Consider the following 27,017-nt stretch of genomic DNA (forward strand, 5'->3'; position numbering starts at 1 on the left):
TTATTATAAATTTATTATTAAAATATTTTTTTTTTAAAAAAATAAATATAAAAATTAATATTTTATTTTTTTTTAAAATAAAAAAAGTAATTTTTTTTTATTATTTATTAAAAGTTATTTATTTAATAATAATAAAAGAGTTTTTTATTTAAGTTTTTTAAAAGTTAATAAAGGCTATTATTATTTTAAAATTTTTAATAAAAGTAATAAAAGTAAATATAAAAGATATTTTATTAATAATTAATTAAATAAAGTAAGTTTTTTGTTTAATAAAAGGGTATCTAAAAGGTAGAGTACGTATAGGTGTAGGAGGGAAGCTTATATAATAACCTTAAATATATATGTATTAAATAAAGTACATAAACTAAAAAGTATAATTCAATGGATTACAGCGTCCACTTAGTCTAGTATAGCCATACCCTGGAGATGTGCAACTCCAGACAGCAGTATGTTGGTTACACCTGGCTGTTACGCAGCCGGCATCGGCAAATTTGAGGGGCTCTCCCTTCTCGTAGATCCCGCTGCAATAGAACCTTCTCAGTTACTATTGCTCCTTCTCCGCTCTTTTATTTCCCATCCACGCAGACGAAAAAACAAAACCACCAACGACAAGTCTATTGACCACCAATTTTGTCAGTCTCCAAACAACGCCGGCTGTACACACAAGGCATTATGTCACAGAACTCACGTCCAGCTCGGAGCAGAGGCTGCAAGCAGTGCATACAACGGCATGTCAAAGTAAGTCTTAGTTTTAAGATTGTTGGTCGACACACGTCATGTTGCATGCTGGCGTTCCTTGTCATTCATGATGGAAACTCTTCCCTCCTTACGGCCTTCTTCCAATCTCTGTCAACCAACACACATATGCATGCAAATAAAAAATATTGACATATCTCTCTCTTCTGAAGTGTGACGAGCGCCTCGTTTGCTGTAAGCAATGCTCCCGCTTTGGTCTCTCTTGCTCCGGACCTGTGCGTGGAGCCGTGTTCCTTGATATGACTAGCAAGATAATGAAACGCGAGAGTGGCCGACGCGCCAAGGCTGCAAAGTGCAGCGCAAAATCACCTGCACCAACCAGTATTCTGGAGGATATTGAAATCCCAGATGACGACCCAGTTCGACCAGTTGAGGAGCGTCCTTCACCTTCCCCGCCGACTGGCAAAGGATCCTCTTTAACTACCGTGACATCCGGAGTCGAATCCCCAGCAATCCAGTTTCCAGAAATGCCGGAATATCTGGAAGAGACAGTCTTCCTTGACGATGGCCCAAACGACTTCCTCACACAGCTAGATCTTGACCACCCTCTGCTCGGTATGGCCAACGAGCAAGGGCAATTTCTATCCAATCCTTGGTTGGATGTCGTTTGTAACAATGAATACTACCTTGTGGGCATATTTGTCGACTTCATTACAAGCCCCAGGCGTCGACAGCGCTCATGGGTGTTTGAACTACCCAACATCATGGCCTCAACGACGTTGCCGTCTGTCAAGTTCTCCATTCGTGCTGCGGCTCTCATATATTATGCCGTCTCAAATCGTGATAACGCTACTGCTGTGGATGCCCTTCATTGGTATCTTGCCGCTCTCGAGAGCTATCGCATGTCCCTCCATGGTTCAAGCCACAAGCCTCTTTGGGATGCAAAGGTGCTAGGGAATAGTCCAAATGCCTCGTCATCCCCTCCCTCTCTAGATCAAAGTGGTCATTGCAGCACAATATGTGTACCCATGATGTTTACCTACTTTGAACAAATGCAAGGCGTCACTCCGGACGCAGGCCTGAAGCACCTCAATGTGGCTTGCGATATGCTTGAGGCCATCGGTCCACATACCTGTTCCTTCGGACTACAACATAGAATTTTTCGATCTGTTCGTTCTCTTGAGGTAAGAATGCATCGTAAACCATTTTCCATTTGGTTTCTACAACCCACATCGAAGGTACATTGCCATAAATGCTAATTCCTTATCTCAGGCTTTCCAAGCCATCCTCCGAAACAAGTCGGCAAGGTTTGCTACCACTGACTGGTGCCAAATTCCTTTCGCACAAGACCCCAAGGGATCTTGGGATCGTATTGTTGATGTTGCCTTTTCATTTCTCCGCCAAGTTAAACTCCCCAACGTTGACGAGCCGGCTTCGAATATTCGTGATGGAGTTCGCGCTATCCAAGATTTGCCAAGAAAACAAAAGTTGGAGATAGAAGTGGCGGCCAATGGTGTAATGTCTCAGCTGGTGGACTGGTGGAAGGAATACGTCGGGGAGGATATAACAGTTTCTCCCGTCACTAAACACTTTAGCTTTGAGGACACATCGATATTAGCAGAGTCCTTGTCTCTGACCGTGTCGCAAGATTCCTTCATCTACGGCGATACACACACCGCAGGCGCCATCGCCCTCTTCAACGCCATAAGCATCATCATTCAGCACATTTTATTGCTCATCACGTTGTCGAAGCCTCCACAACCTAACCTTCATGAGCCAAGTTCCGCTGTGCTGGCCTTACAATCATCCATACATGTTCAGGCATCATCCATCCTCCACCTTGCTCGATGCATACGGGAGACCAACTCCTATTGTGGCGATGCATCGCGAGTCATTTTCGCCGTCAAAGTTGTTTCATTGCTTGCTCTGGAAGATGATCAACGGGACCAGGCTCAGGTTATTGCTAATGACCAGCCAGGGCTTTCCTTACTATCAGGCACCGCGATTGAGATGGTAACTCGGTGGTCTCACAGAACCATGTAGATGGCATAAAGAAGATCTATAGCAGAGCTTAAAAACAATACATTTATAACTGAATGTCTCTCTCGTTATATAGATGGAATGCAAACATCCATGTAAAATGTCGTATCGTACGGAGCACTGGACCCCAGAGAATCATGACCCGTCCGCACGCACAACTCTTGGCTTCCTGGAGCTTGTTTATATATATACAGATATTATCAACACCAAAGATAAGACTTTTTTAGTAATCGTTGTAGAGCAAGTATCACGCTGCCCATTGTGTCCACAGATTTTGGGTGGGAAATAAGAAGTCGGAAATATGTAATGTATGTAAGGATGTAGACCTGTGATTTCAGGACAAATACAACTACCTTCTATTGCCGAAACGGGAAGATTCCTGTTTATGGGTTATAAACTGTCTCTTGCCTATGATAGGGATGACGAGTTGCAAAGGCCCAGGCTGTAAACGAGGTGCTCCGGGATACGATGGAGTCTTTCTTGAGGGGGAGATCGTCATTGTCCTTGGCTTCCTGCAAAAATCGTGACGAATACCCAATATGGTAAATGAGCCCTGTACATAGTATCACATGGTGACTGATCATTATATATTCGTATCTGATTGGTTTCTATGCCCCCATCCAGTGGATCCCAGAGTCTGGCTGATAGGAATTGGAGTTGTGGCAGGTGGAGAAACCTACAGGCATCGCGAAAATTACCCAAATGGTAACTTGGAATTCTAGTGGCGTGGGCTCTTGTTTAATTGCGAGCAGGTATCTAGATTGTTGTTTTTTGTTGTCTGGTTGCAGCATATTTAACTGGTGCTTCATGAACCAAACATTCGATGAAAATTCATGATAACAATAATTGTAATTGTCTCGTTTTATCAGCCAAGTCATAATTTTTTTTTCTTACAAGATCATACATAGGGTTCCATTCCCTTTGTTTTGACCATGAAGCCATTTGCATTAGTTTGGCTCTTGCCAATTGTTATGGCTTCAACTAGAGGGCATCAGCCACCGGTAATACCGACCATTGAAGGACCAATCACAGGAGGTACTCATGAACACCCCTTCTCTGCCTGGGTTGGCGATATTTCAGACATCAGCTATGTTGAGGAAGAGTACTTCATAAGCGGTCACGCGTTCCGCTACAACGTAACTGGAAATCTTACTATCGACGGGAAATGGACTCTGGTTCCAATTGACCCCGCAAATTACAAGACGCGCATTCTGATCCGCCGACCTGCCAAAGAGGCCGACTTTAACGGTGACGCTATTCTCGAGTGGATCAACGTTTCTGCAGGCTACGATCTCATGATATCCGACGGTCCTGGAGTCTATGAAGCCGGTTTCGCCTTTGCCGGTGTTTCTGTCCAAGTGGTGGGCATTGTTGGCTACCAGAATGTCACTGGAATGGCGCCTCTGGGACTGACTGAATGGGACCCGGCGCGTTATGGCAGTCTAAACGTGCCTGATGACAGGTATTCGTACGATATTTATACGCAGGCAGCAAACCTGCTCAAGTCGGGCCTGATTCCTGGCTTGAAAGCCAAAAATGTCATTGGCACGGGCGAATCGCAGTCTGGTATCCGACTGAACGCTTACGCCAATGGCGTCCAGCCCATTAGCAACGCCTTCGATGCCCTCATCCCTGTCATTTCTTTTGGTCAAGCTTCCGACTTCAGTCGACTGATTGGTGCCCCATACACCGGCACGACTGATTTGGCACCAGCAGTACCAACACGCATTCGCACAGACCTGAAAATCCCTGTTCATCAAATAAACACGGAATCGGAGGCTCTGTACGTGTATGTTCAAGGATGTCGCCAGCCAGACACAGCATTGTATCGATACTGGGAAAATACTGGTGCAGCCCACGCCAACCTGCTGGTATTACAAAAGACCGCAGCCGTAGCGACACAAGATCAACTCCCGAACCAAATCCCAACCAACTCACCCACAATAGATCCTGTCAGCTGGCTGCCACCACTAGACGCCGCCTATCAGCATGCATCTCGTTGGATCCGCACAGGAATACCACCCCCAACCTTTCCACTGATGGAGATTGGGCCTTCTGCATCTATGCCCCTTGGAGTTGACTACATCCGCGACAGCCTTAATAACACTAAGGGGGGTGCTCGACAGCCAGAGATCACAGTGCCAATTGCCGCTTATAACGGAACATTCATTGGGGTGAGGACTAGCTTCACTGATGAAACACTGAAGAGCTTGTACCCCACAAATAAGGACTACGTGATAAAAATGAAAGTCGCCTCAAGTGTGGCTGTGAAGGAAGGGTTGATTTTGGGTTACCAGGCAAGCAATCTCGTGAATGGTGCAATTCATGCTAATGTACCCCCTTCCTAGTTACATAGGTATCAGATATAATTATATTGTTACTTTGTAATTCACTTGTTCTTATATTAATTAACATTAGAATAAACAGGAATAATATAGATACGGCTCCTATATAAACTATTAAGTAAGAAAAACCTATAAAAGTTAATCCAGATAATATTAAATAAACATATGAGTCATGATCCTCATAGTCAAAGATTCTTTAGATATTTAAGTTTATTCACTTTTATGATGATTATCTTAGTAACTGGTAACAATTATTTATTAATGTTTGTAGGATGAGAAGGTGTTGGAGTATGTTCATACCTTTTAGTTAGATTCTGATTCACTAGAATCGACTATTTTAAAAAATCCTAGATACAAAACAGGATGAAACGTTCAAGCAAGAGTTCAAATAAAAATGCATGAAAGAGATAGAGATTTAATGACTCAAATTCAGAAATTCTTTGGAGGTATAGGGTATATCTCAAACCCTAATAAAAATACTACTAGAGAATTTAGAGTTAGTACTATAAACGATATAGTTAATGTAATTATACCTCATTTTGATAATTACCCACTATTAACTAAAAAATACTCTGACTATGTGTTATTTAAAAATATTATTAAATTAATGTTAGAAAAAAACCATAGTACTTTAGAAGGAATACAAAAAATAGTTAATACTTATATATTTATAGGTAATAGTTATATATCATTTATTTTTGTAACCTAAGCTTTTATTTTAGTACTCCACCTCCTTTTACCGCAAGGTATTAAGAAAAGAAGAGAAATAAAATATATTGAACTCCGTATCTAAATTGATACGTATGGTTAATTATACTATATTAAGTACAGCTTCACTTGAATCTCAATACCATGAAGCCACCATTGAGATGGAAAGTTTTGATGTGAGAGAGTATTTTAGAGGCTAAATGTATGGTATTGTATGGAGCTAGTATGCTACTCCGTAGATACCGAGCGACGAAATTTAGTGCTCAAGTATGAGTTATGAATCCTGACTCTAAAACTCTCATATCCATTTTTTACCACCATACTTGCGAATTACACTAGCTGAAATCGGTTTATCGTTTGTTATCCATAGAAAGTTCTATTTTTAATGACTATTAACGTGAGCATTTGAGAACATCCTGAGTGTTAGAAATCTCTAATTTAACGCTACACTTGAGAAGAATGCCTTGCGTATATGTAGCCTCCGATGCCTCCGTCACCGCCCTCGATATATATACATACAAACATACAATGCACTCAACTGTGTGTTACTGTATGACATCGTTTCACTATACGGCGCGGAACCATTGAGACTATTGTAGATGACAATTAGTACGGTTCGCTCCGGGAGTCGGATACCGCCTATGACATTGCCATCGGCGACGCGTGCTACAGTTGGGATGCCGTTTATGTTTGGCGTCTGCATTTGGGAAAGGGTGACTCCTGTTTGGAATCTTTACACAAAAAATAGTACGAATTCCACACATTTCACTCTTGCAATTCAGCAGATTGAAATCACAAGCATGGCTATGCAGACACTGATGAAGCTGATATGGTGTCAAAGCCCAAACTGAGGGGTATAGGGCCGCGCCGATATTGTGCACATGCGACGCAGCTAAGTCAACCCAGCTCCCGACAGATGGCTGTACGGGAAAAGCTGCAATTGCTGCAACAGGAAGCAACCGAATGAGAGAGGTGTGTTACAATGAGCGCTCAAAAACAGAGAAATTTACTTTTCATATTTCACATCTCTTGATGATACTTCTAACGAGCTGCTGCTGGTCACATCGCGCTCTGCGGTGTGATTCGTATAAGTAAATCTCAGTGTCCAGTTCCAACTGGAAGTGAAACTCCGGAAATTTTCTTGGATTCATCGCTGAGAAGGTAAACAATTGTTCGAGCAATATCCTCAGGCTCCACTACATCATATCCCAGAGTTGTCAAGATGCTTTTGGCGTCTCCTGGGAAGAATTGTGAAAGCATGGGACTGTTTGTAGCGCCTGGATGTTTTCACGTAGTTAGGTGCTGGTCTTATCATACCCGATCGTGTTTTCAAGAAGATAGAAGGAATTATAGAAGTAGATTAATTACCTGGAAGCACCGTATTGACACGGATGCCAAAAGGCGCAACGTCCTTCGCGATACGGGCGCCCAAAGATACGACAGCAGTTTTAGCCACGCCGTAGCTCAAACATGAAGATCCATTGCTCAAAGCCGCCATACTGGACACGTTAACGATGGATCTCTCCGTATTGTCTCCCCTCTGGCGCAGGATATTCATGGCTCGCACTTGGCTGCGTGTGCAGTAGAAGACGCCGTCCAAATTCACTCCCATATGAAGACGCCACATCTCGTCAGACTCGTCCAGCAGGGTTGGTCCGGCTTCACTGCTCTGTCTAGCAACTTGAGGTACGCCAGCTACATTGGCGGCACCGTCAAGTCGGCCGTACTTCTGTACGATCATCGAAACCCACTCGTCCACAGCTGCTGGAATAGACACGTCAAGTGATGACATGTCGACGGCAGTGTTGGGATTCTCGCCACGAATCTCTTTAGTAGCTGATTCAAAGTTCTTCTTGTTCAGATCGCCAACGCAAACCGCGGCCGCTCCTTGTTTCGAAAGCATCTTCGCGACAGCGAGGCCCATACCAGAGGCGCCGCCGGTGATGGCAAAAACACGGGATGCGAAAGACATGGTAGTTGGTAATATATGATAGTATTTTTAGATGTTCTTTTTGCAATATTGAGGCGTTATCCGAGTGTGACCGCCGGCTATAGTGGCTTCATGTTCTCGTGGTGGAGGTGGGATATAGGGAAGCCTATTAAGGATTTGATAGTGGAGGTTCATATTGGGCTGTTCCGATGAAGTTGGTGGGGTTATTTACCTTCTATTTCTTGGCGAATAATGATTCAATTGGGTCCCCGATCAGGGTATAGACTAATTTCGCACTTGAGGGAAATTTGCGGGGAAATTTGGGCTTCTGCTGGCGAAACATCGTCGGGGATGCTGAATCAGGGAATCTTCCCGACAGACATATGTTGGTGTTAGTCCTGCATTAGCTTAAATCCACTAGGATTTTTATAACAATTCCTTGAGCCTCTGGGACCGCTCTGTAAAGGTACTTTTCTTTGAAGGACGGAAATTCCTCGTGTGACATACGACTATCAAACTTAGTGATATAGTCACCAGCATTACCGAATTTCTGAATTTCAGTGTGGACATGAAACAATACTTCTCTCTCCTTTATCTCTAGTTTTCATGAAACTGATAGGAATTTGACAAATAATGAACATACTCAACCCAGGTACATTCCATTGTCTCATGGAATCATGGAATCGAATACCCTTACCGATAGGGTTATTTCTGTGCAAATGGCAGTGGACTTCACATAGACCGTGATTTATTTTGTAATTAGGAAACATTCAAGTAATAAGCATTAGAAAAAACGAAACTTCGAGTGAGACTTAGATTACTAATATTCCCAGCTGAGTACTTTATCTACAGTTCTTGAATAGTAGCACACAGATGCTCATGCTCTTGCACTATATTCAACAGTAGCCGAAAACCTCCATTCACTCTATGCTCTCAAGTATCCTTAAATTGATTGTTAGAATAATAACAGCTCTGATAATACTCCGTATATCATGATATAGAGGATTAACTAAGTACCTGATGAAAATTGATTTCGGCTCTGTATAGGCCATCAGCGCATATCTTGCGTTCTCGCGGCCCAAGCCACTGACTAGTTCCCAAGTACTATTAGAACTTGTTACTTTGCTGCAGAAGGTTCAATCTTGACATACTCTTATTCCCTCCAAATGGCATTTGGGGGCTCATATTCTCAGAAGTATTGATTGCAACCGTGCCCGACTGAATCTTGGATGCTACTCGAAGCGCCCGGCTGATATCATTGGTGTGTATGAAAGCTCCAAGCCCATATTCCGTATTATTTGCCATTTCGATCGCTTCAGACTCTGTCTTGAATGTCTGGACAACTGCTACCGGCCCAAAGATTTCCTCATGCAGGATCCTCGCACCTGGCTTGGGATTGACGAAGACAGTAGGCTCCACATACAGACCCGGGCGTTGGCATACTGAGCCCCCAACGAGTACTTCGGCCTCCTGTTTCCCCAAATCAAGAAATTCAGCAACTCTTGTGTGCTGTTGTAAATGAAATAGGGGGCACGATAGCGTGGAGAGCTCCATGGGATCCGAGCCTAATGTTTTGGCATGCTCTTGGATCAGCTGCTTCAAAGCCTGTAGGAAGGGGTCGGATATCTCCTCTTGAACAAGTATGCGCGTCCCTAAGATGCAACCCTGGCCATTAAATGCTAGAAAGTTAGAGGCAGCACGGGCGGCATTGTTCAAGTTGGCGTCTCGGAAAATGACGACCGGTGACTTGCCTCCCAGTTCCAGAGTCACCCGCTTTAAGTTGGACTCTGTCGCTGCAATCTGAACCTTCTTACCAGTAGCGACACTACCCGTGAAACTAATCTTTCGAATACGCTTGTTAGTAGCGAGGGCATTTCCCACATCTGCGCCGCCGATCAAGACGTTGATGGCGCCATTCGGTAACCCTGCTTCTGTGGCGAGTTCTGCCAGACGCAGCGATGATAAAGAGTTAAACTCGCTACCCTTGATAATCATTACGTTCCCTGAGGCGAGCGCCGGTGCCACCTTCAAGGCAAAAAGAATCATAGGACTGTTGAAAGCTGTTATGGCGGCGCAAACCCCAAGGGGCTCATGAACGACCATCTGTGATAGTTTAATACTCATGGACGTACAAGTATCAATGTGTTCGATAATTGCCTCGAGACTCACTTTAACAAGTCCATCTCCTAATGGGTAGCTCTCACCGCTCAGTTTGTCTGTGTATCCTGCGTAATCTTGTCATAGTCAATTTTTGACATCTACGAAAAACTTCCCAACGAGTTGTCACTTACACCGTAGTATGTTTGCAAGTTGAGGAACCTCATAGCCAGAAGCAAGAACCATTGGCTTTCCTGTAACAATGACCTCGAGGTATGCTAGTTCCTCAGCATGAGATTCAATTAAATCCGCGTATCGAAGCAAATAGCTACGACGTTTTTCCTATTTTAAGCTGTTATTTTCAATGTGATGTTGAAATGAGGGAGATCTCGTGAAACACACAGGTGAGAGCGCTTGCCAATCTTTTAAGCCTTTTTCTGCGGAATCCACAGCGAGTTCTACATCCTCCAAAGCGGCCCATTGTAGATCTGTCAGTCTCAGAAAAGGTGAGTGAGCACGCGGTATTTCTTCCCTGAATACAGGAGTACGAACCAGTCATCACTTGAGATCCATCAGTGGCTGAAGTGAGCTCATGTCTGTCCTTACGATGGGAGTCGACAAACTTTCCATGCAGAAACGGTTGACGCGGCAGTCGGAACTTGAACTGAGTCATGTTTAATGCCGTATATAGAGTGTAAACAGAGACAACTTCTAGCAGAGGCAAGGCTGAGGCCTAGAATGGATAAACGAACTTCCTCCTATATCCTAGAGCAACCGTCAACATTCGATAGCGAAGAATTTTGATTGATGTACCTGGTCTATTCCAAAATTGAAAAGTATTAAAGACCATAGGACGATCGGTTAGTTATATATCGTTAAGAGCAGTAATCACTCGAAGTAGATCCTACTCTATGTGGCAGCGCTCAAGGTGGTAGCCAGGTTGCCTCTGCTGCATTGCCGTGGGAAGTTATCTGCAGTAGCTAACACAGAAGTAATATAGCGCATACAACGGTCTAACCACCTATTGCTCTGTATCAAACCATGAAAGAGTCACTTTATGATTGTTTAGGCGTGTTTACAAACGCTGGGCCAGATTTGGTATAGGCTTAGGTTATTACAAGTTCCAAAACCCGTATTCCAAGCCTCTTATGCAGCCACCGTGATGACTTCCTATTAGAGGTTAGACAATTTTTTACCAAGGTACCAGATAAATGACCGGGCCTGGCTATTTGCAGGCCAATGCAGGATGGGAATGCGACGTGGTACATCAGACTAGTATGGAGCGGCCATATATCGCGCTCAAGACCTTGGACGCTCACATATTATTCGGCCGAGGAGATGCAAGCCTTCAGACGACGTCTATTGGACCTTGGGAAAGCGCGCACACGTAGTAGAGGGATATATTTTAGTAAGGCCGGCCATATCGGTGGCTAAAAGGTAGTTGAGACCCTCTTCAGGGATGGCGCCTAAGCATAGCAAGCAGCCCAACCGGCGTAGTTGGTAATGTATTCGCAATCTGGGCTAATTGTGTGGCATGTGGTGAATGTGTGTCTTGGTGGGATCGTAACATCCGAACTCTAAACGACCGATTTGTTCACTAGGCACTGATTTTTAATTCCGAAACTCCGCCAGCCCATATAATCCAAACCAGAATCCCATCCAATAATTGCTATTTTACACAGAACCAAAATTCACGATGAGCAATTTTTCAGATCCAGAAACTGTATTATAGTAACCAGTGCTCTTGAATCTGTAATAGGAAACACAAGTGTGCTTTATCATTTGCTTCAATTACTCCTGCAACTATGTCGCTCATACTAAAAGCATGTAATGCCAGTAATGAGCTTGGAATAGCTAAAATTTTTACCATTCTTCAATACAATCTTGCTCTTTACACACCTTGAAAGGTACCACACGTTAAACCTTTGTGGTAACCCCGCCCCCCTTCGTTCGCTATTGTTGGACTTGCCACTATGATTTAAAAATCTTCAAACGACGTGCTATTTACTCCGTTGGCGAATGACAATATGAAGCCGCCAACTCGTCTTGTTTGTCCACCATGACACAACAAGGCTACGAAACAGTCGCGGCCATGTTACACTAGTGCCCATGTTCCCCAGACATTATGCGGACCGTGCAAGCTATCACGGCACATTCATTATTGCTAAGATGTCGATCATCTGTCCAACTGCCAGTGGCTTTCCACATCTGCCAGGGATCTGGATGGACGACCAAGTGCTGGCATGGAAGGCTGTGATGTCTGCTTTACATGCCAAAGGCTCGCACATTTATCTTCAGATAGGTTGATTGGGCCGCGTCACCATCCCTGAGGTGCTGGCGGAAGATGTCTCCTTGCATGGGATGGCAGACTCAGTCCGTTTTGCAGCTCCCAATCCAATCGACATGGACAAGGACCATCCAGTTTCAGAAGAGTCAACCGAGAAGGAAATTCAACTCCCCGTACGGGATTTTGCTAAGGCGGCCAGCCGAGCTGTGTTTGAGGCTCTATTCGACGGTGTTGAGGTTCTGGGGGTTATGATTATTTGTTTAACCAACTCTGTCAACATGTCAGTAATCGGCGTACAAATGGTTACGACGGTAGCATTGAAAATCAGTCCCGACTTGTTCTAGAGGCTGTTGCCGCAATTGTTGACGCCGTTGGCCCCGAAAGTGCTTCAATCCGTCTACCTCCGTGGAGCGCTTGGCAAGGTATGAAGATGAAAGACTCGATGTCGCAATTCCGTCACATCATTAGAAAGCTCACTGAAATGAAACTCTCATATTTTCATTTAGTTAAAGCCAGCGAAGCAGGCATTTACAACGAGCTAGGCACGGATTTAGGTATCAAGCCTTAGTATGGTATAACAACTCATCTCTCCTCCCCTCAACCGACGATATGAATCTTAGACATTTGGACAAGTCTTTGCAACAACGTTTCTACTTCTCTAGCAGAACACACTCATGGTGCAGAACCCATAGCCCTTTCCCATCCCATCTCATTTTTTGGAGAGCCTCCTGCAAATGAAACTCGTTGATAAGCGCTGCCGGGTTATTATTCCACTGGAAGCTCTTGACAAGGGATTTCTTCACACCAAAGACTAGATCTGAGGTGATGTGTTCGCTGTCACTAGCATATAAAGCTGTCGTAAGATTGAGATAAAGGGGATGTTTTAACTGAAAATGCTGTGCAGTGTTAAAACTTGACTAGACGTCGTCACGGTGGCCGTACATACCACATGTGCGGGACGCGTAATATTCCGTTTCAATATATTAAGCAAAAGTCCGACGGATCCGTCAATTGGGATGTCGTAGTTGACACTCTTCACGCCTACCAGATAATATCGACCTCGGCTATCAGTTTGGAATATGCCTCGACAATTTGGTCCATCGCGCCTGGGGTCTTGCATGTCGTAGAACCCATTTCCATTCGTCTCCCAAACATCTACAGCAACACCCTCGATTGGGAAACCACCGACCGACCTTACCGTTCCGTGTATAAGCATAAGCTCTCCTATAACGCCAGGGGAGCCAATTGATTGCCCATTAGTAAGGGTATGCGTATCTTCAGAATGGAAAGGCCCAAGGACAGATGACTCTGTTGCCGAGTTGACCTTTGCCTGAGCAGAATTTATGGTGTCAACCAGTGCAGACACGCCAAGAACATCAGACAGCAGAATCATCTCCTGCCTATCAGTTGATGAGTCATGGCCAACCTGGGTGAAGCCCATATATCAGCAACATAAACAAAAGATATCTGTGCCACTAACAAAAGAAGTGCCGCATAAGGTTGTGCGTACTTGGGTAAGGTATTGAATAGCCGCATCCCATTCAGCTGGCTTCAGCTGAACTTGTTTAACGTAATCGTGCAAGTGCTGTATTAAGCCGGTAACCAACTCAATAAGACGTTCGTTCTTGACATTTTCCGTGGAAACCTTGATGACATGGGGGGTGAGGTTTTCGGCGGTCAATTCCTCTAAATCGATGTCCATTTCGCCAGCATTGAAAGGCAGTGAAGCCAATATTGAACGATTTACACGATCAGCAGTGAGTGGTCATATTTTATAGATTGTTCCGGAATTCAACACCGGAATGCTTCCGATATGCCAAGCTCCGCTGTCGCGGCTAATATTTAGCAGTTCCAGCCTTCTAATGCTAAGTTATCTTTATGTAATCTAGAAGAAAATACGCCTGATTTCAAATCAATTCATAACCCGGTGGCAAGTGCTGACACTGATGGGCCGCTGGATTGGACGAATGATAAGTTCGGCATCAGAAGTCGGTTGCCAAAGCTTGAATTTGCCTAAAGTCGCAGAGTATTCAGCACACAATGACATTCCTACTGCTTAGTCCCCGTGCTCTGAGGTTGCCCGCACCATTCTCACGCTCTTGATTACTTTTTGAGAGCCAAAATTAGATGAGGTTAGGATTCAGAGTGTCTGCTTTAATTTAAATGTGCCAACTGGATGCGCTGACAAGATAATTGATGTCAATTGATACATTAACAAGAGAAAAGCTCTTCTTTGAATGAATAACGAGCTGGTTTTGTCGTCTCGACAAACAGGTCATCAAGTGCAAGTGCAGAGATAAATCTCAAGTTACGTGAAAAAATGCTGTAAAAACTTGTGCTGTAATCGTTTGGTTTAACCAACTGGCGATGCCAATTGGCTGTATATATAGTCTTGATATATACATGTAACTTTGCCAGAAGCTACATGTATTGATTCGCTAGTCCAGCCTTTGCTTGTGAATCATGCATCAGCTTTTTGCGTACTGTATTTTGCAATGATTCCAATTCATTGACCAATTCTATAGATTTACTCTCGTCAAAGAAATTTGAAAGCAGCTTAATGAATAAGCATTCAGCTTGCACTATGTTCACTCTACGCTGGAGTACGGACATAAAAAAGTAGCTGCACCAAGTGTCAGTTAGATCACAGCTTGGAAAGCGGTGGCTGTGCCAGGCGGCTTGTTGGCTCAATTCTGCTTCGCGTGGCATAACCTGAATTGGAAAATAGAGCCGCTGTGGGCGATACACTGTGGAATTTAGAAAGAGAGTGGCTCATTCCAGGGTGTTTGAAGCAATCGGATTTCGAATAGGGTAACTTATGACAGATTCTACATTCATCTGAATTATGAAGATCGGGGCATTATTCCATAGTTGTCTTCATTGTATCGTAGAGTTAGTTTTTACAGCTGTTCCCTTTCTACATTAACTTTAACATCTATCGTCGATAATCACCCAAAATGCTATTACTTGTTGTTATGCCCTTTTTACAGTATGCCTTAGGTTTTCTAGTGTTGCGTGTAGTTATATACTCTCTGGCTACACTAGTGAGAGACCTGTAAGGGCTTAGGTTGCTTTAAGTCCACAGTTAATGTATAGGTATTTTCTTTATTTCAATAAATGATTTAGTCAATACTTACTCTAGGGTATGTATCTTCTGTTGCAATGCTGGAGCATACTGCAGCCAGCCTGCTACATCTTCGGCTATACTCCCTATAACTGCTGGTACTGGCTTACTTGAATTTAAGCTAACCGCTGCTATTACAGGTGTAACTATAAAAGTTAAGTTGTATTATACTAACCTAACTAACTCTTTTGCTAATATAAACTTAAAACTATCGATAGGTTTGTCCCTTAGAAATAGCTAGCATACAGTACCTATTGGAAACTGGTTTGTTATACTACACTTAGAGCTACTGCATCAGCAAGTATATTCTGCAACATACGTGCTGGAATTAGTATTCAGGCATCTTCCCCATAAAGAGGTGATTCAGCCTATCTCAAGAGGGGTACTCAACACTATTGGTTGGCTCAGCCAAGCCAAGTCACACCTGACAGTTGCATAACCAGCCTGATTCTCTTTTCGTAAGGGCCAATTATGAAATGTATTAGAGAATGACCCCGCGATTCGAGTCTCGCGTGGTCCGAAACAGAGTCTGTCAGCTTCACGGGATGTCAAAAGTCGCGCACCACAACGGTTCCTCTACTCTCATTCCGTTAACGACGATTTTCTCAAAAACAGGGTGCTTCCTTTCTGCTTATTGCTTCCCTTTGAAGCCTTGAATGTGAGACTCGAGCACAGGTGTTGTAGACTCTGACAATGAGCGCCTCACTTGGCAAATTCACATCCGCCTTAATGGCTGCCTCGCAGGAGAACACTGTGGCACTAGCCGCTCTTAACTTCGACTTTTCGCTATACAAAGTGGAGGCGCCCAAGGAGTATCAAGCGCTCGGCTCCTGCCTCTCTGATGAGCGACGGATTCTGGCTGAGGGTGGCTCCCAGCATCTCACAGCACGCAAACTCGGCGCTGTTTTCAGAACTAGGCTACCAGCAGTGCCTCATCTTCTAAGGGCATTTGGTGAAAGAGTTTCGGAGATCGCTCAGAAAGCGACCTCTAAACACCAAGCTTCTAATGGAGCCGCCAGCAGTCCACTTAGAAACGTCTTTGCGCAGAAGGTGGGGATCGACGGGACCTCGATCTGGGCGGCAGCCACATCGGGAACAGAGGCTCTTTGCGCCCAGCTCCTTGCCTGCATGTTGGCTCGCTTCTGGGCTGCTGACGAAGCGACGTCCATTTGGGCGGAGATCCTGGAAGCACGCAAGATCGAACTCTCAGAGAGAGGGGGGAACTTCGACATTCCCGAACTGGCCGCAATGCAAACAACCGTCTCTCGCGACCAGCTCGCTGATTGGGATGCCAGCGCTAGGGCGTGGCTCAGAACCGCTGATGCAGTGAATCTTAAACAGCAGTCGCAACTCCGGCTCATCATAGAGAACCTTAACGTTGAAGTGAACCAGAGGAGAAACACTTACGAGAGTGTCATGGAAGTTTGGTTCGAGTCAATGAAAGTGGTCGATAAACTTGTGGCTGGCGTTCCCCAGAGTGTTCACAACGGTGCAGTGTTGGTGGGATTATCCGCATAGCATCTATTTCCTGATATGATTGTCTATGCTGGGGGGTGCAAGGAGATTGTGCAAGGCGATATGATCAAGGAGGGCGGCATTCTCACGGCCGGGCTCGAGTCAGCCGCCGATTTCGAGGCCGAAGTCAGATGGTCACTGCCCCTGGCGAAGCTTCGCTATTACGGGGATCCTCTGGAATGTGGTCCAGTCGCAACTAGGCGAATCAGTTGCCCAACAAACATGGCTGAAGTATCTCGGCAATGCGGCTTCTGCATTTCTAGATGCTAGTGTTGAAGAACAGAAACCTCTTAGAAGGCTGTTTGACTTTGGCACTCGTCGAGGCGGCCAGTTTCTAGCCATGACTGATACTCCTCGATCTACTTTCAAAATAACTTGGAACCAGCAAACGCTTGGCCTGACAAACTTCGAAGGCTTCTTGAAGGGGCTATCTAGGCCCGAATTGCGAGTCGAGTATTTGCGAAAGGCAATGGCAGATGTTGCCACACAGAAAGAAGCAGGAGATTGGATCATCGCATACCGAAATCAACTATGCTTTTGCTACGGTTTTCCCATGGACTGGTTCTCGGAAGTCCGCAATGAAGTATCACTGCACATGGAATAGGGGGTCATTTGAGCCCCAACCGCCCATATCCCCTGAACTGCAAACCAACTCTGAACAGTTGGATCCAGAGGTTCAAATTGTTGGAATTGGGAAAGAGTGGGATTATCACTTTTCATTCCTAAAAGACCACAACACACACAATGGACCCAGGACACACGATAATACAACCTCACTCCTTTTCAGTCGGACCAACAAACAAGGCGGCGAAACGAGAGAATTAACTCTTCGGTATCTAGCAAATTCCAAGAGGTTGAATGAAGACTCTTCAACTATTCGATTCGAGCTCTTCTTCGGCGACGCTGAGTTCGGGGCGGTGTTCAAGAAAACTCAAAAATATGGATTCAAGATGAGAAATCGCAAAAAGGATCATTCAATTGAGTTTGAAGATATAATATCAGCCCTCTCGAGCAATGAAGTGAGCCTCGCGGAGTGCGATATCATGAAACAATCTCACTGGCGGCCCTTGCAAGCCCTGGGCATGGTCGGATCGCTTTATTCGAGCTTAGGGTCTGCTAGCATATCTTTGGACGTCATCAACCGGAAGCTTGCTCATTTCAACTGGTGTCAAAAGACCTCGACTCCTGGTGAATTGTACATGGCACTGCAAGCGGATCAGGCTACGGCATTCTCTTGTATTGCTAGTATGGAGACTGGAATCCAGGACCTGGACCCTGACATGCTCAAAGAAGTGATGGTCTTGTCTGTAGGTGACTCTACCTACTCTCTATCCACCTTGTCCTCAGATCCTCACACCAAACCGGATACCCTGCTCTCCAATGATGGCCCTGTCACTGAACGCACTTGTATCGTCCGTACCTTCGGAAATGTGGGCAAGTACGGCATCTCTCTATTGATTCCGCCACCCGAACTCAAGATGCGCAAACCAAAGAGCGGCGAATGGAATGTTATCAATCATGATATTTGGGATGGCGCATCTGCTGACTCATTCGGGGAGACGTCACTCCATTTGTTCCTCACCGAATACCGAGTTGCTTATACTTCTAGCCATCGTGGGAATCGAGATATACAGGCTTTTTTCCAGGAAGCTGCAATATCGATCTACGATGGGAAAACCTGGGTAGGTGATGTTGATGTTGTCAGGGCTATGAAGCATGACTCAGCCATGTTGCTTAGAGTCCCCGATTTGCGCAAACACGGAATATTTGGGATGAAGGAATGGGAGCCAGTGGGACGCCGGGAGATTTCGAAGCGTAAGGAGCAGTTGAAAAGAGAGGCGTTGGCTAACGAGATTGCTTGTGTTGATAACTGGTACGAGCTGCTGGATAAACCAGATCGTCCAGTCCTGGTACGCAGCCGAGGAAAATGGCTTGGCCGTCTCGCGGCGGCATCGATAAGCCTCCAGCTTGGCCATAGGGTTGTGTTGTTGCCTAATGACGGGTGTCCGAAAGGTTGTTTTACCGATGTCAAATTTATGAGGGATTACTTGGTGCGGACGGGGGATGTCATTATAGATGTCATCAATTGATCTTTTGCGTTCTTGACGTCTCTGGAGTAGTGGAAGCGACCTTGGCCGACGAATGGGCGACTGCGATGAGACTCGTAAAGACGCTAAAAGCTCCTTCGCTCAAAGAGATTGCACTCTCGCTGGCCTGGCGTCAAGAAAGACTGGAATTACGAGTAACTGTTACGAGGGCTGTGGTAGTAATTGCAGCTATAAGCGCCAGTAAAGTGTGTAGTATATACTGCCATGCGCATCTTGACAAGATGGTAGGTACTTTGGAGACTTTGGACATGTGATGGTAGCATTAATATATACCTTCTACGTTGAGTCGCGGCTGAAAGGTATGTCTTGGGGCATGCCTGAGCTGCCTTCGATAGACTTGATATCTGTGCGTAAGGTTCCTCGCGCATGATTGCCATTTCCAGGATGGGTCGAAGCCAGTTGGATACAAAATGGTTTATCTTTTAGTCAGCACTAAGGCCCTGTGCCTTACTTAATTAAGTGCTTGCATATGCAAGGGGAAATTTTTTTTGAAACGCTCATTTCCTATGAGACTATGCTCTTGCTTATTTAGGCAGGAGTTAGGGCAATATTTTGTCCTATTATACAAGGGGTAGGCTTACCAAAATACCTATTTAAACTAATCAATGCCAACTACAACTAATCAATGTCAACCACCTACCCTTTTATAAAGACTTTGTTAATACCTAAATAGGAAGATATATAAGGCATCTTATGGAGGATCAAAATAAATACATATCTCACATCTAGCAACGTTACCTATTCTACTAAATATATTACTATGACATTACCAGGTGCGTTATGTTTTACTACTTCCGATTAAAGCGGAGGTGTCCTCTTCAAGGGTACTGAATTACGTAGGATAGCTGTTTCGAGTTGGTAACTGACGAGAACCATACCAAGAATAATACCGACTCAATCTTACAGTTTCCACAATTGGCAATCTAGACTTTTTCTTCCTCTTGTTAGACTAGCTCCTTGCGACGAACGTATTGTCTGATGCACGGCCCTTAGACTAGCTAGATTAAGTTTTAACAGCATGCTAGCGTTTTACCTTTTCAAATAAAGCATTTTTATGAGCAGACTGACTTCCCAGAATGTAGGATCGTGCGACGTCGTTAATCTTAACGCGGATAACATGGGGGCTCTTAGGCCTAGGATAATTTCAATTGACTACATAAGTTTAAACGACGGGGTTACATCCCAAAACACAAAGTAAGTCATGTAACAATCTCGAACACAGGCGCCTTATCATCACACCTACTCAGACTGGTAATAACAACTCAGAATCACACCTACTCAAAATGGTAATGGTATTTCAGAACTACCTAGTGGATCTTGCTAACTAGTTGCAAATGATCTATATAAGAGCGAGGATATATCTACGGAGACAATGAAGATCTTAACCACAAAGCTCTTTAGCAGCCACAGACTTTACAAGGCTCTTCGCCAACTGCCAATTATCTAAGTCTAAAGGCTTATAGTCTACCTTCAATATTTAACAATGCGTCGATCATTCACTACATTCCTTGCCCTTTGCTTGGCTTCCGGCGCCATGGCCATGCCTCATGGCAGCCTGCTTGCTCGGACAACCTCTCCGGATGGAACCTGTGGTGGTACCACTGGCTATACTTGTGCGGCTGGCTTCTGCTGCTCGACCTTTGGTTTCTGCGGTACTGGTACTGCATTCTGTGGCAGTGGAGGAGGTGGTAGCACCCCTCCTTCCGGCGGTAGCGGTAGCTGTTCATGGGCGGGCCACTGCGCTGGTGCTTCTTGCAGCACTGAGAATGACTGCTCTGATGACTTAACTTGCAACAATGGTATCTGCGGTACCAGCGGTGGCAGCAGCCCTCCTAACGGTGGCGGTGGCAACCCTCCTAACGGCGGCGGCGGCAACGGAGCCATCACCTGTACCTCTCGTGTGTCATACAGCGGTGATGGCTCGACTGGGGCTGGATGGCCTGCACAGAGCGCCTGGGCTAGCTTCGACAACTTATGGAATGCCAATCTTGGCGCGATTAATGGCGCGTGTCAGAACAATGGATGGGGTGTGGCAAATAACTCTCCTACAGAGACTTCGCAAATCCAGGCCGCTATCCTTAGCCTTGCATCCTCATCCGGTGTCGATTCGCGCTATATCTTGGCGACTATAATGCAGGAGAGCAAGGGATGCGTGCGTGTTCCAACGACGCAAGGATTCTGGGCAAATCCCGGTCTGATGCAGGATGCCAACGGCTCACACACCTGCTGGATATCGCCAGGCAATGGCATCAACCCATGCCCAAACAGCCAAATTGTAGGCATGATCCAGGACGGCACCACAGGAACTTCTTCTGGTGATGGCCTGAAGCAGCTTCTTGGCCGTCTGTCGACTACTGGAGCCCAGCAAGTTTACCAGGCTGCACGACTTTATAACTCAGGCAGCATCCCTTCCAATGGAGACTTGAGCGGGCCTGGTGCTACTCCCTCGTACTCCTCAGACATTGCCAACCGTTTGCTCGGCTGTGTTTTTTAATTAAGTAGTATTATACTATCTTGATTATGAATGATAGCAGGGCAGACAATGTATATAGCCGCAAGGCATCATATATGTTAAGGAGATGTATGTATTATGGAGCTGTTTATAATTCTTGAGATGTATATATTATGGAGTTGTACATATTTTGAAGACGTATATATTACGGAGATGTATATATTGAGAATGGAAAATATTCTATCTACGAGAGATGCAAACAAAGTAAAATGAATATCTCTAAATGAAAGCTATTGCTCTCTTTTTTGATAAGAAAAGAAGAAGCACACTCAGCCCAACGCCAAAATCTACAATGTGGCAAATTACCCAAGAGGATCGTAGATCCATACGTTTGCATATTGATCCAGAGATCTCAAATGGCCAAAGATCCAGAACTGGCGCTAACTATAAACCTGTTCCTCAGTAGCTAGTTATTCAATATCCCTAGTTAACTTCTGGTTTCGAGTTGCTTAGGAAGCGATTTGACATTGTCATTCAATGTCGCTGGCGATCAGCTCCTGTCCATGGTTTCTGAGTAATCCTCCAAGGGGCAAATGAGCAAGTCCCGCGCCGCCTTAGCGATAGAAGTCATCATATTATATCCTTGCAACTCTCAGTACTCATGGCTATCCTCCTTCTCAAGACGGAATCGCTCATCCTTGGTCATTTTGGCTCTGTGGATCCGTCTGATCTCCCGTACAATCCCCTCAAGATCCTCCTCGGAATATCGGTGCAGCTCTAAAACATACTTGTCCTGTCACACTTACTGGCGTGCCACATCGGCAGTCACATTCTAAGAAAGACAATGCAGTAATATATCTTCTTCTTCCAACCCTCGGAATAAAGCAATGACAAGTCCCAAGCCTCTTCACATTCATCCACACGGACCCGACGCCTCTGGTTGTCTAAGGACCAAGTAGCGGATCGACATAGAGAGATATGGTGAGGATGAAAAGAGTGTATTGGCCGTTCTTATGTACCGCACTAGGGGGCGTTAAATCTCCAGGACAATGTCGTTGAACCGAGCAATCGTGGCGGGGGCCTCTTCTCTCGTGAAAAGAAGCAGGTTTTTTTTTTGGTTGGTTGCGGACAAGGAAATGTCTTGGTTGGAGTGACGCTTGTACCACCTGCGACCGTAACTATTGGGCTCTGCTCCGGAGAAGGCATGGCTGTCCCATAGCCAAAATCAGGTCGAATGCCGTCTCTTGCCGACGGCGAATCCATCGTGGAGTATCTCCCAGCTTGAGCGCCGCTGGCTGCGCCGACAACTGTTGGCATGACGTCGTGCTGCCTCGCGATATTGAACCTGAGGCAAACGAAGCCCGCAATTTCATGATCATGTTTTCTGCAGGCTGAAGATGTCTGGAGGAGTAGTGAAAAACGGGACAGCTGAGCATTGACAAAGGCGCAACCGGCCCCCAGCCAACACCTCCTTCCCTCCACGTGTCAAGAGATGAAAGCTCTGCAGAATACAAGCTGATTGAAGCAAAGCTCAGTTATTGTCTCGAGAGGACACCCTTGGGACTGCGTGCACTTATAAACGAGGACAGCAGCGCCCATTCTCGTATTTCTCCCCCCGAGTTCACAATGAATGTCTCCCCCAATTGCCGAATTAGGTCCTTTTCCCCCTACATTGATCGATTTATATGACCCCCAATTTCAGACGCTGTGTTAAACAATTTGGATCTGGATGTCATATGCTCTTTGCTAAATTGTGAGACCCTACGTCTGGGAAGATTGTCTGCATCGTTGGCTTCTGACACTCGCGCCCGTTTTTCTATACTACAAGGGGGTGACGAGATCCTACGTTCCCGAATCGCTTATTCTTGATCCGAGAGCACTGAGGTGTCATCAAGACTTGATTGATATCCTTCGTCTTCTTCAGGAAAAATCTTCTCTGCCGCGGATACAACTGACGAGAGAGTTCTTCTCGGCAAGAAACAGCGCGGTGAAGCAGCCGCTGCCGCTTGCTGACCAGAACCGGGCCTTCAACTTGGCTATGAGAGTGCTAGGCATGGTTGGTTGTTGCATCGAACACCAAAGCGGAGATTCCTTGAAGTCCGGCACCGATCCTTGCGTTTGGCGAGTGATCAATCCCCCCACAGCAATCTTTCCCATCAGAGAGCATCCAAATTGAAACGGCGAGATTCAGGCATCTACCGACAAAAAAGTGGAGCTGTCTAAAGTAAGGCTCAAGCAGATTGCCGGCTTAAAGTTCGAAGGGACAGCTGAATTGAGGGGAAACCTGAGGCTTGATCCATGGACTAGAGTTGTGGCAATATATCATTTAAATAGCGTCCTGAAGGGGCACCTCAGAGCTTCAATTGACCCAATTTGGTCTCCTGAAACGTTAATTAGGTACTGAGCACTCGATTCCTTCAGAACTATCTACCAAACCACTACAGCAGGCGCCAAACCTTGACTCGCTTCGGATTCTCTTGCCTTTGGATTCAGACTCGCAAGCATTACTCCAATCTCTTGTATCCAAGATATCATTTGATATCGAATGTCTACGCTTCGGCTCTGTTTCGTACTGACACATCAATAAAAACAATATTCCATACCAGTACTCAAGTTCTCGGCTCATGGAACTTTTTGATGAAATTGAGAATCCCAGGCCTCGAGGTCTCGTGCAGACTTGACGGGACCAGTGGAGCAAGGCGAGGCATATCATATCGGCCATACTGGCTTATTATAGCGATCGTTCAGGCCTGGATTTCTAACCAAACATACAGAATCATTTCGGTGGCCTTTTGGTAGCTTTACACCCAACTTATATGCAAAGTGATTTGTAAAAAGTTAGCATTTCCTAAGAAAAAACTTACATTTTTTATAAAAAAAACAAATATTAAACTATCTCTTTTTAATCTAATGCATAAACTATATCTACCTACTAATATACTATATATCCTCTCCGTGTAATTATAAGCTAGGCTAATCTATCTTACACTTTTTTAATAATTATTTCTACAGTCTTTTTAAAATATATTTAATTACATCTGCTTCCCTCTATATACTTTATTGCTCCGCTTTCTCTATGCTGCTTATATCTATTTGCGGGGCCAGTCCAACATATTTAGGGTAAAAATTATATTTTTTTAAATAAAGATTAAGATATTACCTTCTCTCGCTCTACTTATTATAGTATCTTAATAATATCTTCATTTCATTTCCATATGTAAAACAATAGACATCACAATAAAGACACTTTACAATAAAAATAATAACTAAAAAGTAAACTACAATTGGGAGATCATGTTCCATTTCTTTTTGAACATTCCCCACGCTCCCCCTGGTCGCATGGTAAACGTCATCCTTCCGCTGCGCTTCAGGATATTTTTCGTAGTCTTGGACTTGCCCTACGGGGTTCAACTTATCATTTCGAGCCGGGGTAATAAATGGAAGCTTGGAGTATAATTTTCCCCGTCTCTTTTTAAATTATTCCTCAAGTTAATCAAATAATATCACATTTACAATCTTAATCATAATTCACAACAAAAAGTATGCTTTACTACAATGAAGCTATCACCACTTCCCTTTTAGGCAATCTTCACACTTGTCTAAAGTTCATACAATCACTTACTCACACATGCATAAAAATAAAATAAAATTAATACTACAATGAAGCCAACTTATCCAAAATAGTCTAATCTAATCTAATGCCATCGCTCTACCTCTCCGACGATGCCTGAGAATAACATCAGAATCAGAATCACTACTCTGCATTCCCTGATCTGCCGCAGAAACATAACCATTCTCTCCATCTAATCCACATTCACGACAATTAGAATGAATGCATCTTCCACTCGATAACAAACAAGTCACAAGAACATCCAAAGTAGACTCCATCTCCACTATCTCACTCTTCACACTCTTCATCTTAGCCCTCAAGCTAAGAATAAGATCACTCTCCGACATATTCAACAATGAAATAGTAAACTGATTTTGCCCCCCCGCAAATCCATCACGACTATCCATAAAAGGAGACTTCAAAACTCGATCTCCATCCAATTCACTTTCAGCACCACGCTTCAATTTCCTTTCCTGTTCTACATCAGCAAAGACATCATCGTCACAACGCTGTGCACAAGAAGGAGTACATGGATCATCACCTGGCTCATCCAACTTAGTTACACCGTCGAACCCATCCGATTCAGACTGCGAATCCGGAACAACAAAACTACCCTCCGCATACTCTCCGATGCCTATACTCACGCTGTTAGTAAAACAATACCATTATCCCAAATGGTTAAAGAAGAGAAAATACACATACTAGATACAGTCTCCTCCCCAGACTTGTTATCATCATCATCATCCACACAGCTCCTCTCTGTGAACTCACGAACACTCGCACGAGTCATCTTACCAGATTCCAATACTAATTTGTTTCTCACCACAAACAAATACAATAAAATTAAAAAATAAAATAAATCTACAACTCTCTATCTATAGAAGAGTATGATTATTAAATACAAAAAGTCCCCTTTTCTGTATAGACGCCTGCGTAACAATGCATCCGCATGAATCACTCCGTTCACAAACCTCCGGTCAAAATTCGTCTACTCACTTTCACATTCCAGTGAAAAGAAGAAAAAGACTGTGGGATCAGAGGTGGGCGAGCCGACCTCTTTAAATGTTTCCAACATTACAGTCTCCCTTGTGGGGTATGGTCTAGTAAGCGTTGCAACTGCCCAATTAAAAACCCCCTATGTGATGCCGCTAGTATCCCCTGGGTTTAGCACACGTCCAGCTTCCTTCCAATCAGCTTTCCTTACCTTTGCCTTTGACCCCACTATGTTGGACCAACGGCCACCTTAACCAAACATACAGAATTTATAAGAGGCCCCGGTACCTTTCCCATACTGCCAGTATGTAAAAGTGACTTTCAAAAAGTCAACATTTCCTAAGAAAAAACTGACATTTTTTGCAGGAAAAACGACTGTTGCACCAACCCAGCTTGGTCCAGTGCGTAAACTGTGTGTCCCACCCATTTTCACTCCCATCCGTCCGTGCCAATAACTCGTGCACCATTCCATTTCGCACTCCCTTAACAATTTCGCTTCCCACGCTCATTGTTCGTCTCCCCTCCGGTCGCCGTACAAGACTCGGGATCACTTTCGCGTCCGCTCAGTGTCATTCTGGTCGGTCCCCTCCCTTCATGTCGCTCGGATCCCCTCGCGTGGCCCAAAGAGAGTTTGGGCTTTATGTGATTAGAGTGTGCAACTAACCTTCGCCTACGGGCTCCGGTGTTGCTGAAGCTTATCCTTTTCACTATTTGGCAATATCACCTCCACTCACGTTCCGGTATTGCGGTGATCTTTCTTTTGCACCGCTTGAACATTCCCCACTACTCGCTACTCTCGTAGATGGAGAACGTCATCCTTCCGCTGCGCTTCAGGATATAGTTCGTAGTCATAACTCACTCTCCGAGGGTTATCATATTATTTAGAGATCTTGAATATCAGTCAAGTATACCACTTATTCTTCCCTCATTTTTATAATTTTAATTTGTAACCTAATGAGGGTGCGCATTAAGTGTTATGTACAACATGGGACACATAAAAAAAGTGAGGTTATCACCATGTCCGAAAAAGGAAATAACCACAACAATTACGAGTTTCCACTCCAAAAAAAAGAAAATTCAATAACTAACTAACTAACTATTTCCCAAATCCA

General features: G+C 44.6%; 10 protein-coding genes across 10 annotated transcripts; 6 read left to right on the plus strand and 4 right to left on the minus strand.

Moving 5' to 3' along the window:
- Nucleotides 1–1,010: 1,010 nt before the first annotated feature.
- TRIVIDRAFT_222594 (uncharacterized protein) lies at nt 1,011–2,739 on the plus strand (the record flags this gene model as incomplete). The annotated part of the gene is made up of 2 exons (XM_014100660.1): nt 1,011–1,880; nt 1,969–2,739. 2 exons carry the CDS (start codon nt 1,011–1,013, stop codon nt 2,737–2,739), a joined length of 1,641 nt encoding a protein of 546 aa, XP_013956135.1.
- A 929-nt stretch (nt 2,740–3,668) lies between these two features.
- On the plus strand, nt 3,669–5,084 carry TRIVIDRAFT_222595 (uncharacterized protein; the record flags this gene model as incomplete). The annotated part of the gene is made up of 1 exon (XM_014100661.1): nt 3,669–5,084. The coding sequence occupies one exon, from the start codon at nt 3,669–3,671 to the stop codon at nt 5,082–5,084; it is 1,416 nt and encodes a 471-aa protein (XP_013956136.1).
- Nucleotides 5,085–6,887: 1,803 nt separating this feature from the next.
- On the minus strand, nt 6,888–7,761 carry TRIVIDRAFT_53423 (uncharacterized protein; the record flags this gene model as incomplete). The annotated part of the gene is made up of 2 exons (XM_014100662.1): nt 6,888–7,066; nt 7,158–7,761. 2 exons carry the CDS (start codon nt 7,759–7,761, stop codon nt 6,888–6,890), a joined length of 783 nt encoding a protein of 260 aa, XP_013956137.1.
- A 775-nt stretch (nt 7,762–8,536) lies between these two features.
- On the minus strand, nt 8,537–10,489 carry TRIVIDRAFT_191824 (uncharacterized protein; the record flags this gene model as incomplete). Its single annotated transcript, XM_014100663.1, has 7 exons — nt 8,537–8,539; nt 8,730–8,809; nt 8,871–9,822; nt 9,889–9,953; nt 10,011–10,158; nt 10,219–10,304; nt 10,369–10,489. 7 exons carry the CDS (start codon nt 10,487–10,489, stop codon nt 8,537–8,539), a joined length of 1,455 nt encoding a protein of 484 aa, XP_013956138.1.
- A 1,730-nt stretch (nt 10,490–12,219) lies between these two features.
- TRIVIDRAFT_70910 (uncharacterized protein) lies at nt 12,220–12,671 on the plus strand (the record flags this gene model as incomplete). Its single annotated transcript, XM_014100664.1, has 3 exons — nt 12,220–12,383; nt 12,419–12,525; nt 12,610–12,671. The coding sequence occupies 3 exons, from the start codon at nt 12,220–12,222 to the stop codon at nt 12,669–12,671; spliced, it is 333 nt and encodes a 110-aa protein (XP_013956139.1).
- Nucleotides 12,672–12,753: 82 nt separating this feature from the next.
- On the minus strand, nt 12,754–13,805 carry TRIVIDRAFT_151491 (uncharacterized protein; the record flags this gene model as incomplete). The annotated part of the gene is made up of 3 exons (XM_014100665.1): nt 12,754–12,999; nt 13,050–13,529; nt 13,614–13,805. The coding sequence occupies 3 exons, from the start codon at nt 13,803–13,805 to the stop codon at nt 12,754–12,756; spliced, it is 918 nt and encodes a 305-aa protein (XP_013956140.1).
- Nucleotides 13,806–15,920: 2,115 nt separating this feature from the next.
- TRIVIDRAFT_151488 (uncharacterized protein) lies at nt 15,921–16,745 on the plus strand (the record flags this gene model as incomplete). Its single annotated transcript, XM_014100666.1, has 2 exons — nt 15,921–16,179; nt 16,240–16,745. 2 exons carry the CDS (start codon nt 15,921–15,923, stop codon nt 16,743–16,745), a joined length of 765 nt encoding a protein of 254 aa, XP_013956141.1.
- Nucleotides 16,746–18,022: 1,277 nt separating this feature from the next.
- TRIVIDRAFT_151499 (uncharacterized protein) lies at nt 18,023–18,832 on the plus strand (the record flags this gene model as incomplete). Its single annotated transcript, XM_014100667.1, has 2 exons — nt 18,023–18,481; nt 18,548–18,832. 2 exons carry the CDS (start codon nt 18,023–18,025, stop codon nt 18,830–18,832), a joined length of 744 nt encoding a protein of 247 aa, XP_013956142.1.
- Nucleotides 18,833–20,756: 1,924 nt separating this feature from the next.
- TRIVIDRAFT_130513 (uncharacterized protein) lies at nt 20,757–21,344 on the plus strand (the record flags this gene model as incomplete). Its single annotated transcript, XM_014100668.2, has 1 exon — nt 20,757–21,344. A coding segment is annotated over one exon (588 nt), but the record flags the coding sequence as incomplete, so codon positions are not given.
- A 4,015-nt stretch (nt 21,345–25,359) lies between these two features.
- Nucleotides 25,360–25,702, minus strand: TRIVIDRAFT_222601 (uncharacterized protein; the record flags this gene model as incomplete). The annotated part of the gene is made up of 3 exons (XM_014100669.1): nt 25,360–25,385; nt 25,454–25,546; nt 25,615–25,702. 3 exons carry the CDS (start codon nt 25,700–25,702, stop codon nt 25,360–25,362), a joined length of 207 nt encoding a protein of 68 aa, XP_013956144.1.
- Between the last annotated feature and the right edge of the window lie 1,315 nt (nt 25,703–27,017).

This window comes from Trichoderma virens (assembly GCF_000170995.1).
Source record: "Trichoderma virens Gv29-8 chromosome Unknown TRIVIscaffold_53, whole genome shotgun sequence".
Classification (NCBI taxonomy): Eukaryota; Fungi; Ascomycota; class Sordariomycetes; order Hypocreales; family Hypocreaceae; genus Trichoderma; species Trichoderma virens.